This window comes from Polistes fuscatus, unplaced genomic scaffold (assembly GCF_010416935.1).
Source record: "Polistes fuscatus isolate 324 unplaced genomic scaffold, CU_Pfus_HIC Scaffold13, whole genome shotgun sequence".
Taxonomy (NCBI): Eukaryota; Metazoa; Arthropoda; class Insecta; order Hymenoptera; family Vespidae; genus Polistes; species Polistes fuscatus.
In genome coordinates, this window is record NW_025113031.1 from 460,757 (window position 1) to 473,653 (window position 12,897).

The 12,897-nt window shown below is 32.7% G+C and overlaps 2 protein-coding genes across 3 annotated transcripts; both read left to right on the forward strand.

The window, feature by feature from the left end:
- The first annotated feature begins 2,598 nt into the window (after positions 1-2,598).
- Positions 2,599-6,010, forward strand: LOC122513799 (DNA replication licensing factor Mcm6). Of its 2 annotated transcripts, none has more exons than XM_043630270.1 (11): positions 2,599-2,770; positions 2,914-3,057; positions 3,144-3,408; positions 3,483-3,685; positions 3,764-3,962; positions 4,039-4,569; positions 4,645-4,950; positions 5,031-5,367; positions 5,450-5,572; positions 5,652-5,794; positions 5,872-6,010. In XM_043630270.1, the coding sequence occupies exons 1-11, from the start codon at positions 2,679-2,681 to the stop codon at positions 5,989-5,991; spliced, it is 2,463 nt and encodes an 820-aa protein (XP_043486205.1). In that variant the 5' UTR covers positions 2,599-2,678; the 3' UTR covers positions 5,992-6,010. The 2 variants fall into 2 exon arrangements, with proteins under 2 accessions (XP_043486205.1, XP_043486206.1); XM_043630271.1 differs by having other exon boundaries at positions 2,605-2,770; positions 2,921-3,057.
- Positions 6,011-6,571: 561 nt separating this feature from the next.
- On the forward strand, positions 6,572-10,255 carry LOC122513919 (urea transporter 2-like). The gene is made up of 10 exons (XM_043630451.1): positions 6,572-6,610; positions 6,825-6,947; positions 7,095-7,214; positions 7,490-7,641; positions 7,734-7,869; positions 8,414-8,497; positions 8,667-8,814; positions 8,899-9,083; positions 9,150-9,317; positions 10,187-10,255. Exons 1-10 carry the CDS (start codon positions 6,572-6,574, stop codon positions 10,220-10,222), a joined length of 1,191 nt encoding a protein of 396 aa, XP_043486386.1. The 3' UTR covers positions 10,223-10,255.
- Positions 10,256-12,897: the final 2,642 nt, after the last annotated feature.

Below are 12,897 nucleotides of genomic sequence, written 5' to 3' on the forward strand. Positions count from 1 at the left end.
AGCTTCTAAACGATGACGACCACTTCTTCTATTGCCAGGAATTTCTTCGGGTTCATCGACAACGTCATACTTGTGATTGGCATATACAATGGTGCTACTCGAAGAACTCATCGAAACGGGAACACTTCGAGGTGGTAAATAACTATGCACGATAGACGGTAATTTTGTTGGACTTGTCATTAGTATTCCGCGCGTCATGTAGATGCACGTTACCTGAATTAAATCAATGAAAAGACCATTCGAGAAGAAATCGACGAGAAAATAAGATTTTATTTTTACGATGACCTTTTTCAAAAAAACTATCCGACGATTAAAAATAAATCATAATCGTGTTATTTCAATTTGACTTAACGATTTAGCTTTGGTAAGTTATTGTTTGAACCTTTCGTAACATTCTTGATAATCGAGTATTAAAAATCCTTCGAAGGTAACCATACCCAAAAGAATCCAACTCCTTATTGATATGTATTTGGGTTTATTAGGGATATATCTTGTCTTTATAATTATACTAGAAATGTTTATAACCTTCTTAGAATTAATTACATTGAAACTCGACTATTATAATTTATTAGAAATTCAATAAAATCTCATATAATTTGAAATCACTTTGCTGCGTAAAGAATTTATGATTGTAGAATTTATGACTAGTACAAATAAACGAGTACAGCTGTGGATCGAGTTATTATTACAGCTGAATAAAATTCGTAGAAAAAGTTATATGTTACCAAGAAAAAGAAGAGTATTTCTTTGGATGCGTGGCCCATCATCCGACACTATCTTGAAAAGAACTAAAACGTCTGCAGGCACTTCGCGTTCCATTTATACCGTAGGACGTTTCGTTCGCTAAGAGCTAAGCCTTGTCTAAGGCAGGAAGTACATACAACGACTACATATCTATCCACTCGAAAGATTTCATCGCTTTCCCTTTTCGGTTTCAAACCAAACGCTACCGGACCGACCCCTCGTGTGTTGCACTTTTAATGTGTTCCGACATTACTTTAGAAACGAATTAAATGTTTCATTATTATTGCCTTGATCGGAATTAACGGCTGGATACCTTTTGCTTTTTATTATTACACAATTATCAGTTTTATCACGGTCAAATAATTTTCATTATATTTTAATACTACATATATATATATATATATGTAAATCGATAAAATTAGTAAAATTTTATTCATTTGAAATTGCACGCCATTAGCTAATTACTAGTTCTAATTTCTATGTTCTATAGATAGACAGTATATAAAGCCGAGACAATATGACTAGGATATGAACGTAATTTATCGATAATTGAGGTTTTCAACACAGTTCTATTCCACGAAGAGAACATGTTGGACATTCATCAATATTCAATTAATATGCGATATATGAAGAATATTAAATTCAATCAGAGTGAAAATTAACACTTCAGAAATGGCAATTTCATGTATACAAGTATGTATAACTAATATTTCAATAAATGATATTTCATTATTCATTTCTACTATAATTTTATTTAAAATTAATAAGAGAGAGTATTGCGTGCTTTATATTATAATTTAACGATTAAATTCACAATCTTTAAATTACGTCTAAAAGATTGGATATAACGAGCAAAAATAATTTATGTATTTAGAAATTTATCACAAATGGAAATTTAATTAATGATTAATGAATGACAAAAAGTTGATGATTGTGCTATTTAATATAAGCTGTTAGCCCTGACTGATTAACATCATTTTATTCGCTTTATTTTTTATGTATATCTTCTTCAGAAGGATTATGCAATTGTTACGATATAATAATAATAAAATATAGTAGAAGTTAATGTATGTGCGAAATCTGTTATTAAACAGTTACCGTATATAAAAGCAGTACTTTACTATCTAAATGTTTTAGAATTATCAGCCGTATATAAAGAAAATGTTTTACGTAAAGATTCCTTAATGATTAAATTATAATTTTTCTTAAGAATATATTGTACATACTTAAACATTAACATTTCGCTTAAATATGAATGACTGTAAAGACGATTATTTAATTCAAACGGTGAGCAAGTAAACTGCTTGAGTGAGCCACTATAGTGGCTCATCGACCTGGAAAAAATATTCGCAAAAGTCACTTTAGTGGCAGGCCGGCTAAGACGATATCGGTAATAGTAGTGCTCTATCTTTATCTTATTGACCGTCGGTAATAATAGATTTCTAATTTATTTTACTTTACGTCATTAATACTTTATATTAAAGTTACCGACTATTAGTCAATATTATTAAAGTAGAAACTACCATTAGCAACGATCGATATTTTAAAAATAGCAATTATATGGATTTTGATTGAGCAATTAATGAGCAATTAAAAGCACTTCTTTATTTTTTTCTGATGTGTGGTTTTATGCAAAACTTTTTTGTGCTCAAATAATTATATGTCAATATATAGAGTACGTTATGTTCTTATATGCGCTTTTATCCTTTGTCGATAAGTTAGGTTTTTCTATAAAAATTCATAAGATAAAAAAATTTTGACGAGCCATCTGGTGCCAAGTTGAAGTGAACTTTCTGGACATATTCCTAAAAAACTAGGATTATCACTATCTGACTATTATTTATTCTATGTCCCCGCGAAAACTTTTTACCAGATATTGTTTTTGTATAAGACAAACCGAATTGATGATTAATAAAAATTAATTATTATTAAAAATGGATATTGGAGATTCACAATTACGTCGGTTGCGTGTAACAGATGAAATAGGAATAAAATGTCAGAAATTATTTCAAGATTTTCTAGAAGAGTAAGTTCTATTATTATACAATTATATTAAGAACAAAATTGGTATTGTTTATGAAAATTATTCAAAATTTTCATTGTTGGGTTTAAACTTTCTTCTAATAAATTCTTTTAGAATTAATTTTTAATATTGATATTGAATGTTAGATTTAAGGAAGATGGTACTGTAAAATATGTGGAAGCCGCTAAGGAATTAATAAGTCCAGAACGCAGTACTTTGGAAGTATCCTTCGATGATGTTGATTCGTATAATCAAGCATTATCTACAACTATAGTTGAAGAATATTACAGGTTGCTATAAAATCAATTTATCTGTTCATACAAAGATCTGATAAAAAGTGCAACTTAATAACACGTGTATTATTTATTTTATTCAGAGTGTATCCATTCCTTTGTCAAGCAGTGTCAAATTTTGTAAAAGATAGAGGAGAACTGAGTAAAGATAAAGAATGTTATGTTAGTTTTGTCGATGTACCAACAAGACAAAAGCTTAGAGAATTGAATACGACTAAGCTTGGAAGTCTCATTCGTATATCGGGACAAGTAGTTAGAACGCATCCTGTTCATCCTGAATTAGTACTCGGTACCTTTATTTGTATGGATTGTAATGCAACCATTAAAAATATAAAACAACAGTTTAAGGTAAATTCAAAGAAATATTTTGCTAACCGTATTACTTGTATCATCAAATTAATTATAAAAATTTGTATTTATAGTTTACGAATCCAACTATTTGTCATAATCCTGTCTGCAGTAATAGACGTCGATTTATGTTAGATGTGGACAATTCCGTATTCATAGACTTTCAAAAAATAAGAATGCAAGAAACGCAAGCAGAATTACCTAGAGGATGCATTCCACGTTCTCTTGAAGTTATTTTAAGAGCAGAAATAGTGGAAAGCGTACAAGCTGGTGACAGGTATTTTTATAATTGTCTATTGAAAATATTTAAACCTTATTTTTACATGTATTTCCATTTATACTTTTTGTATTACAGATATGATTTTACTGGCACGTTAATCGTAGTACCAGATGTAGGTGCATTGTCTTTACCCGGTATAAGATCGGAGCCTATGTCAAGACATAAACAGGGTGACCAAGATGAGGGTTTTACAGGACTCAAAGCACTCGGTGTCAGAGATTTAACATACAAAATAGCATTTCTTGCTTGTAGTATTACAGCAACGAGTCTTAGGGTGATTAATAAATATTATTAGAAATATTAAAAATGTTAAAAGTTACAATTAATGTTAATATTTAATTTAATTATAGTTTGGTGGACATGAAATGGTTATGGAAGAAATATCCCAAGAAATGATGAAGAAACAAATGACTGAGGGAGAATGGAATCGAATATATGAGATGAGTCGTGATAAAAATCTTTATCAAAATCTATCAACCAGCATGTTTGCTGCGATACACGGTAATGAAGAAATAAAAAAGGGAATAACGTTAATGCTTTTTGGAGGAGTTGGGAAAACTACGGAAGAAGGAACGTCGTTAAGAGGAGACGTCAATTGTTGTATAGTTGGAGATCCAAGTACTGCTAAATCACAGTTTCTTAAAAGCGTTACTGATATGTCACCTAGAGCAGTTTACACATCTGGTAAAGCATCTAGCGCAGCTGGTTTAACTGCAGCTGTAGTCAGAGACGAAGAGTCTGGAGAATTTGTAATCGAAGCTGGTGCTTTGATGCTTGCCGATCATGGCATTTGTTGCATCGATGAATTTGATAAAATGGATCCTAGAGATCAAGTAGCCATACACGAAGCTATGGAACAACAAACAATTTCATTGGCTAAGGTAAATAAAAAAAAAAGTATATAAAATAGAGTCTATTATTTTATATTTATTATATATTTATATACTAAATTTTAGGCAGGCGTAAGAGCGACTTTGAATGCTCGAACATCTATACTGGCGGCCGCTAATCCTATCGGTGGTCGTTACGATAGGAAAAAATCATTGCAACAAAACATTTTATTATCAGCACCTATTATGTCAAGATTTGATCTTTTCTTTATTTTGGTAGACGAATCTAACGAGATAATAGATAATGCTATCGCTAAAAGAATAGTTGATTTACATTGCGACAATATACAAGATATCGAGGTCATATATACTCAAGCTGAAATTATAAGATATATTAACTTTGCGAAATATTTCAAGCCTGTTCTAAGTCAGGTGAGCATTTTGAAAAAAAAAAAAGACGAAAATTTACTTTGCGCTATCTGTTTTATTAATTGATTCATAAAAATATTCAGGAAGCTTCAGAACTGTTGATAGAATGTTACACAACAATGAGACAAAGGACAGGTAGTGGCTCAGGAAAATGGAGAGTCACAGTAAGACAATTGGAAAGCATGATCAGATTATCAGAAGCATTAGCTAAACTCGAGTGTGTAGATGAAGTTACTGTTAAACATGTTAAAGAAGCTAAACGTTTGTTGAACAAAAGTATCGTTACGGTTGAACAACCAGATATTGATTTAGAAGACGTAGACATGGAAGCAAACTCAGGTGTGAGAATAGATGATCCACCACCACTTATGGCTGCGTTCAATGAGATGGATCAGGATGATAATAATGCGCCTACCTCGCGTAAGTTTAATTATCTTTTTATATTGATATACAAATAAAAAAAAGATAAGAATAAAATAAAAAATTAATTATCTTATCGCAGCAACAACCGAACAACCAGAATTACAAAAGAAAAAGCTTACCATGTCATTTGAGGAATACAAAAATTTGTCGAATATGTTAATACTTTACATGCGAAACGAAGAAGCTCGCGCTGAAAACGAAGGTAAACATTTTGTTTACGCGTTAAATTAAGTTCGATTATGTTCATTAGGAATTTAATGTTTGTTCTGTTTTTTATATAGGCGATGGTAAAGAAAGTGGAATACGTAAATCCGATTTGGTTGTCTGGTATCTCGATCAAATACAGGATCAAATAGATTCTGAAGAGGAATTGTTAGAGCGTAAAAATTTCATTGAAAAGATTGTCGATAGATTAACTTATCATGTATGTATCAGAATATTTATTAATCTATTTCTAATGTTATCACAGTTTAATCATACTTATTATTATTATTTTTACAGGACCAAATTATTATACCTCTTACTACGAAAGATTTAAAAAGCAAAGGTAAAGAAGTCGAGGAGAAAGAGGAAGAAGATCCTTTGTTAGTTGTACACCCTAATTATGTTTTAGATATGTAATAAAATTTTTTTAATATTCTTAGTAACAATTTCATACAAATTCAAGTGCCTTAAAATTGCTGAATATTTTTATACCTTTATGATATTTTGTAATAAGTCAAAAGATATCTGTATGAAAGAAATAAAAAAATGTGTTTTTTTTTCAACAGTAAACAAATTAGTTTTTATCTAAAATTATAATATAATGATAAATGTTAATTGCTTTTTCTTAAGCGTATGTTAATTGTCTGATAAATTAACGACGCGTTTGAAGTGGGTCAACGATTAGAACAGTTTAGTTTATTCAGCGACGTTACTCTCTTCTTAGAATTGCATTTGATCTTACTAAATAGTTTTTATTTATAAATTGAAATGAAATGTTTCGTTAAAAAGTCGTATTATGTTAGACAATTGAATGCGGCAAGATAAATTGAAGAAAGTATATCTTTTATCTGTACCTACAAAGTTTTACGAGTTAATAAAAACAATGTACACATTTTTATCGTCTTAATACTTATCTTCATGTGGTGGGGTAATCTAGAACAGTGATTAAGAGGACTCAGGTGTTGTCAGAAGATGATGTTCTTTGTGCGAATTCACGATGTCTGAAGAAAAAATTCCCACTGTTTCTTACATTGAGGTAAATTAAACTTGTAATTTAAACAAAGAAATACATTTAAAACAATTATCGTTACCCTCTCATTAATTGATTAAATTTAAATTCACCGGTGGATATGAAAAAAATTTCAATTGAAAACTCTACAAAATAAGTTATTATTTAATAAATAATAAATAAAAAATAAAAATTACAAACGATTATAATTTATTTGATATTTATTATAATTATTAATTAGGAACGTCCGCGTGGTGCATGCATCGGTGACTTTGTTCTTTTGAAAAATGTGTTGTCGGAAAAGAACAAGCCGATTTGGGTTCCCTTACAATTATTGGATGCTTTATTACGAGGCTACGGGCAAGTGAGTGAAACCATTTATTAAAAAATATTGGCTATGATTAATTAAGTAGATAAAAGCCTTTTCAAGATGCCATGAATTCAATAAGCAAGAGACAACACACTCCAGATCTAACTTTATCTAGATCGAAATATTTGTATAATCTATTAGGTCGTGTTTGCTAATAATCCACTAAGTGGATTATTAATAGTAATCGCTTTAGGAGCAACGGCACCAAAGATCTTGGCCTTTTCTGCTGCTACTGGTTTTCTAGGTCTTTTACTTTCCATGGTACGTGCACGATATCAATCATTTTTACATAATAATAATAATAATAATAATAATAATAATACAAATATTTCTCGTGTCATGCGTTCGCGCAGTTCAGAAAAGGAAAAATAAAATATTACGATTTATCGTTTGCATGCAATATTTTTCGCTCATGATTATTATCTTATTTGTTTATAACGCGTCATCCGAAAAGTTGACACAAGAATTCTGTCGCAATGCGCAAATTCCCGATCATAATTTAAATTTTGTTTTGTTTTGTAATATTTCATTTGCAGCTGATGAAAGATTCTCAACAAGTTATAGAAAATGGATTGACGGTGTTCAATCCACTTTTAGTCGGTGCACTGTCAGCCGGTTTGCTGCCAAATTTATATGGCGAATTCGATGCTTTTAGTTATTTGCTTATACTCATAGGAACAATAACGAGGTGAGAATAATTTTGATGAACATCGGAATAAAATGACGAATTATTTTAACGATTCAGAGATAAGTAATTGGATTGATAATGAATTTTTCCAGTGTTTATCTGACTCGTTCTTTGGGAAACAATGAAATTCCGTGTATAACGTGGCCTTTTAATTTGGTCGAATTAGTATTACTTTTTGTTCTAACAATGCAAGATAACTTAGTCGATTCGTTAAACATTCAAGCAATGGTAAATATGAATAATAATTAAATAATTGAAAATAATTCTCTCTGCGCCACAGTGATCGAGAAAAAAAGATCACCCGTCGAATCGTGTTTCTTGAACAGAAATGTTTACATTTCGCGACCAAAGCAACGCAATTATTTTGGAAAAGGGCTTACCATCTTAGAATTCGGGGTATATATATATATTTCACGCGGATTCCACGAGGGAAAATACAAACCCTAGCAACACCCTCACGCAAACGGGTATAACTTTCCCTCTGGTATTGATCAAGCTCGGTCAGAATTTCGGTTGACGATGATATCCCTTCAACTTGAATTTCGGACCCAACCTCAATACTCATTTCTTTTTTTCTTTTTTTTTTTCTTTGCAAATATTTTGTATCGATAATAATTTAAAAGGAGAAATAAATCACACACACAAATAAAATATTAGAATTTGAAAATCGTAGAAAATAACTGAGACATATCACTATGGCGTATGAGGAACTGTGTACAAACTCGAGATGTTGCTGCTAACTACTTGTACTCTATATTCTCGTTGTTTCGAGGACAATGCAACAAGTGATGGAAGGACAGACGATGCCAGTTTTATCGCAGCAAATGTAACAGATGTTAACGTCGACTGGGGAATGGTAAAGATCAACTATCTCTTCTGTTTAACTCGATTTCAATGCATTTTGTTCTTCGAACTCGAATGTATACAACCCCAACTCGATCAAAGGATCGGTACATTTTCTAAACAATTAATTATTCAATAGTATAAACGGAATATTTTGATCATTTTTATTGTTCTTACAACAGGTCTTCCGAGGTATGGTCGTCTCGTCGTCCCAAGTATTCGGCGTCGACGATATTGCAGCAGGAGCTACTATTTATTTGGCAGTTTTAGTTTATTCTCCAACTACTGCTGGATTTTCTTTCGCAGGTGTATTTATTGGCACACTAGCAGGTACGTGCATGTACACCCTTTTAAACATTAATTAACATTCGTTGTTGAACTCTCGCATACCTAACTACAAGTTTATTTTCTTAGGCTTAGAATTTAGGGTACCGCACAATGAGGTATTCACGGGATTGTGGGGATTCAACAGTTTCTTGACTGGCGCCGCCTTAGGGGGTAATTTATTCGTACTTAATGTACAAACTGCTGTTGCAACCCTCGTAGCCATCGTTTACACCGTAATACTTCAATACGTCCTACGAATTCTATTAGGAAAGGTAAATTGAATATCGTTAAAATAATACGATAGGTAATCACGTTATAAGACAAATTTTCTCTTACAGATCGGTTTACCAATTTTAACGTTACCCTTCGCAATAAGTACGATTTTGTTCGTAAAATTGCGTAGCGCTTCGCCGGATTCAATATTTCCTAAACCACTGCAGTATTCTTATCCCGAAAAACAACGTCAAGATTATATCGCATATAGAAAGAACATCAAACAAGATAGCGTAGGTATAATTAGATTTATTTTCATTATAAAATATCTAACATACGAGATTTTATTTGCAATTTTTTTTATATATATATAATTCGTTTTTATTACCTCGCCGAATGAATCATTTCAAGATAAACAGGCAAATCCAATAGGATCTATTAATAATTAATCTCTCAAACTAGATAAATACGTAAATAATAATAAGATCGGAGTATTATCAAAATCACTCCCACTTGAGTGATAATAGCAAACATCGGCTATGATATCTGTGTAATCATGTTTTCAAATATTTCCAGTATTCCTCTCAGTCGATGTATCTTCGGAGTCATAGCAACGCATATATCTAATCGGTTAAGTTAAAACAAGCATCGAGAAATGCATCTTCATCCTATCTCTATTTATTTTTCATACATCAAACATTACTTCTCTTGAAATAAATAAACACACACAAACACGCGCAAACATACATGCGATCAGACTGAAGTAAAGCTTTTAGTTGGGGATGTTTATGTATCATCATCATCATTGTCATCATCGTCATCATCATCATCATCATCATCATCGTCACCAACGTGGCAGCATCCCCCAAAGAGGGAACGAAAACCACGCCCTTTCGGAGCTGGCAGCTCCGAACAAATTGATTTTACCCTTAGCAAGTTATTCACCTTATTTCGTAGGAGGAGTTTGAGGGAGAGTTAAAGTTTCTCTTTTTATACTGGTTAGAAAAGGATAGCCGATTTAGGTTGGATGTTAAGCGTCGTAGTTAAACTTTACTCGTAAAAAAGGGGTGAAACGAAGTATTCAAAAGATCAACTTCTGCGCTTTTCGGTTAAAAAAATCGAGCGGAATTTAACGAGTTGTTTTTTTTCTATTTTAATCTAGGTCGAGGATTCCGAGATGGACCCTGCGCTTCCTTAGAATCAGCAGATCAAATAAACTGCTTCTTGGAATTTAATAAAATATGTTATGTTAGGTAATATTTATTGTATTCGTTATTTTGTATCTGAAAAAAAAGTACGGAAGGAAGATCGATATTATCAAGTCTAAATTTTTGTGTTTGATCTTTCGATAAGTCACGAATAAGAATTTTTCTTCGATAGCAAGATTTGATAGTTACATCAAAGTGTGGAATATCTAAAATGATTTTTATTATTTTAACAATTTCACGGATGAACGAGACAAATTTGGAAGAAACGAGAATAGATCCGATACTTTGATCGACATTCCGCGTGTTTACGAAAAGATTGCTTATCCTCGAAAAGAAATTCTAATCTTGGAAAAAGATTTTCTACTCCTTTTTCCCATAGAATATATACATGTTTATTATATATGTATAAAATCAAAATAGGAACGTGCTAATCTACTTATCACAGAAACGCTTAGAAACTCCGACGTTAAATTTGCGAGTGAAATTCGGCAACATTCGAAGAATAAATCTGGAAGGATAAATATTTGGATGAAATGCATCTAGCAAAGTAAGAGAAGCCACAGGTCGATCGATCAAATTTCTAAGACCCACTACTTTCACTTCACTTGCTCGGTCTATAAATTCAGTCATGATATTTTATTGGCTAACTCGTGAGATTTGCAACACGTGCACAATGCAACCCCTTTTATTTTCTTTCCATTTGGATGGTCAAATATCGATTTTACGATAACCACAAAAAACGTTCATCTTCTGCGTGACATAAAAAGGGTGTTCCTCCCATTGGCATCGAAAAATATCGCAAATCTTTATTCACTTAAGAAAGAAAATGGGAGTAAATAAAAAATACAGAAAAATAGATAGAACGATGCAATATAAAAGTTGGTGGTGGTGGTGGTGGTGGTAGATCGTAGTAAAACTTTTCTTCAATCGTATTGAGAAAACTAATACGACGACGACGACGACAACTACTGGAGAAATTTCATGTAAAACTCTGCATGATGATGCTGCTACTGCTACGGTGAATAAAATCTATGTCCTCGAACAAGACGACGACTACTACTACTGGGCTGTTATCAGCTCTAGTTTGATATCGTTATCACGAAATTCCATTTTCATTCTATACGTTTTATTCGAAAACTTGTACGATTCTACTCGTAAAGGATAATATAGAAAATTCTTTTACATATATCGTGTCATTTCAATGGGAAATAATTCTAAAAACTTTCTAGAAAAGATATAAATCCTAGGGAAAATAGCCGATTAAGAGAAATTCTTTATTCGCTATCCCATTTAAGATAAATCGGGATAATACGATTATGTAGTTTCCATCTAGCAGAAATCCAGTTTTAGGATATGGAAAGGAGAAGGATGAAAATGGGCGCCACCACCGATCGAAGTGGTCCAATAACACAACTATTTCTTTTTACGATCTTCTTCTTCTTATTCTTCTTCTTCTTATCAGATATACAAATATTCGATTTCACGCACACACAGACACATATACGCATACGCGCATTATACGAATACAATTTTTATCGAAAGAAAAATAAGAGAAAACGAATATAAAAATAATATATCCGAGAGTACAATAAAAAATATTACATATATATTTCAAAATTTCTTATAGAGTGTATTCACACACATGCGTGAGTACGAAAATAAAAAAGAAAAGCAAAAAAATTCGGTGGAACGTAATAATGAAGAAAGCAGAAGTACTTGGTACACAAAATTAATACGATACGGCAAGTGGAAACAATGCGAATGCCGCAGTACCAGTACTCCGTAATAATCTACGTGTAGATATACGAGTTAGATCCACGTACACGAAAACGGAAAAAAAGCAAGGAAAAAAATCAAAAGAAAGAAAGAGAGAGAGAGAGAGAGAGAGAAAGTATTTTTGGTCGTTAACAAAGAAGCAACGTCGAAAATTCCGAGCCAACTGGTTGAAACTGGCGCGGATCCATCGAGAGTAAAAGCCCCACTGCGGAATGGGGGTGGTGACATGTATTAATCTGGTTGATCGTTTGAACTCAAAAGCCATATCAAGTTCATACGTTAGAGAGATATGTCGAGCAACACGTCACGCTTTGATATTACGGTTCAGTTAGATATATCGCATACAATGTATATATATATATATTACAAACGACAATAGTTCTCATTCTATGGTAATCGAAGAAGCGACTTTAGCCCCCATCGATCGATCGAGCGTTAGCTACGGTCATACAGGTAAATATACGTGTATGCGTGTATACGATAATATACGAATAATATCTCTTCGGTTAAATCTTATGCGGTTTCGTATCGACGAGTGATACGAGAGAAAAATAAATGGCAGAAGGGGAAACGCGACGAGGTTTTTGGATAACAAAGAGAGAGAGAGAGAGAAAGAAAAAGAAAAAGTACAGAGAAAAAAAGAGAGAGAGAGAGAGTAAGTGAGTTTTTCTTCAACGTTGAACAGCAACCTTTATTGCGTCAGTAGGTGGATGAAAATGATGAGGAGGTTGTGCTGCTGCTGCCGCTGCTGTTGCCGATGGTGGTGGTGACGATGGTGGTCGTGGTGGTGGTAGTGGTGCTGGTGGTGGTGGACGATGTGGGGTAAACGTGGAGGTGGAAGAGAGGGTAGGTAAGGGATAGTTGGTAGGGGTGCTCGTGTAAGGGGTGG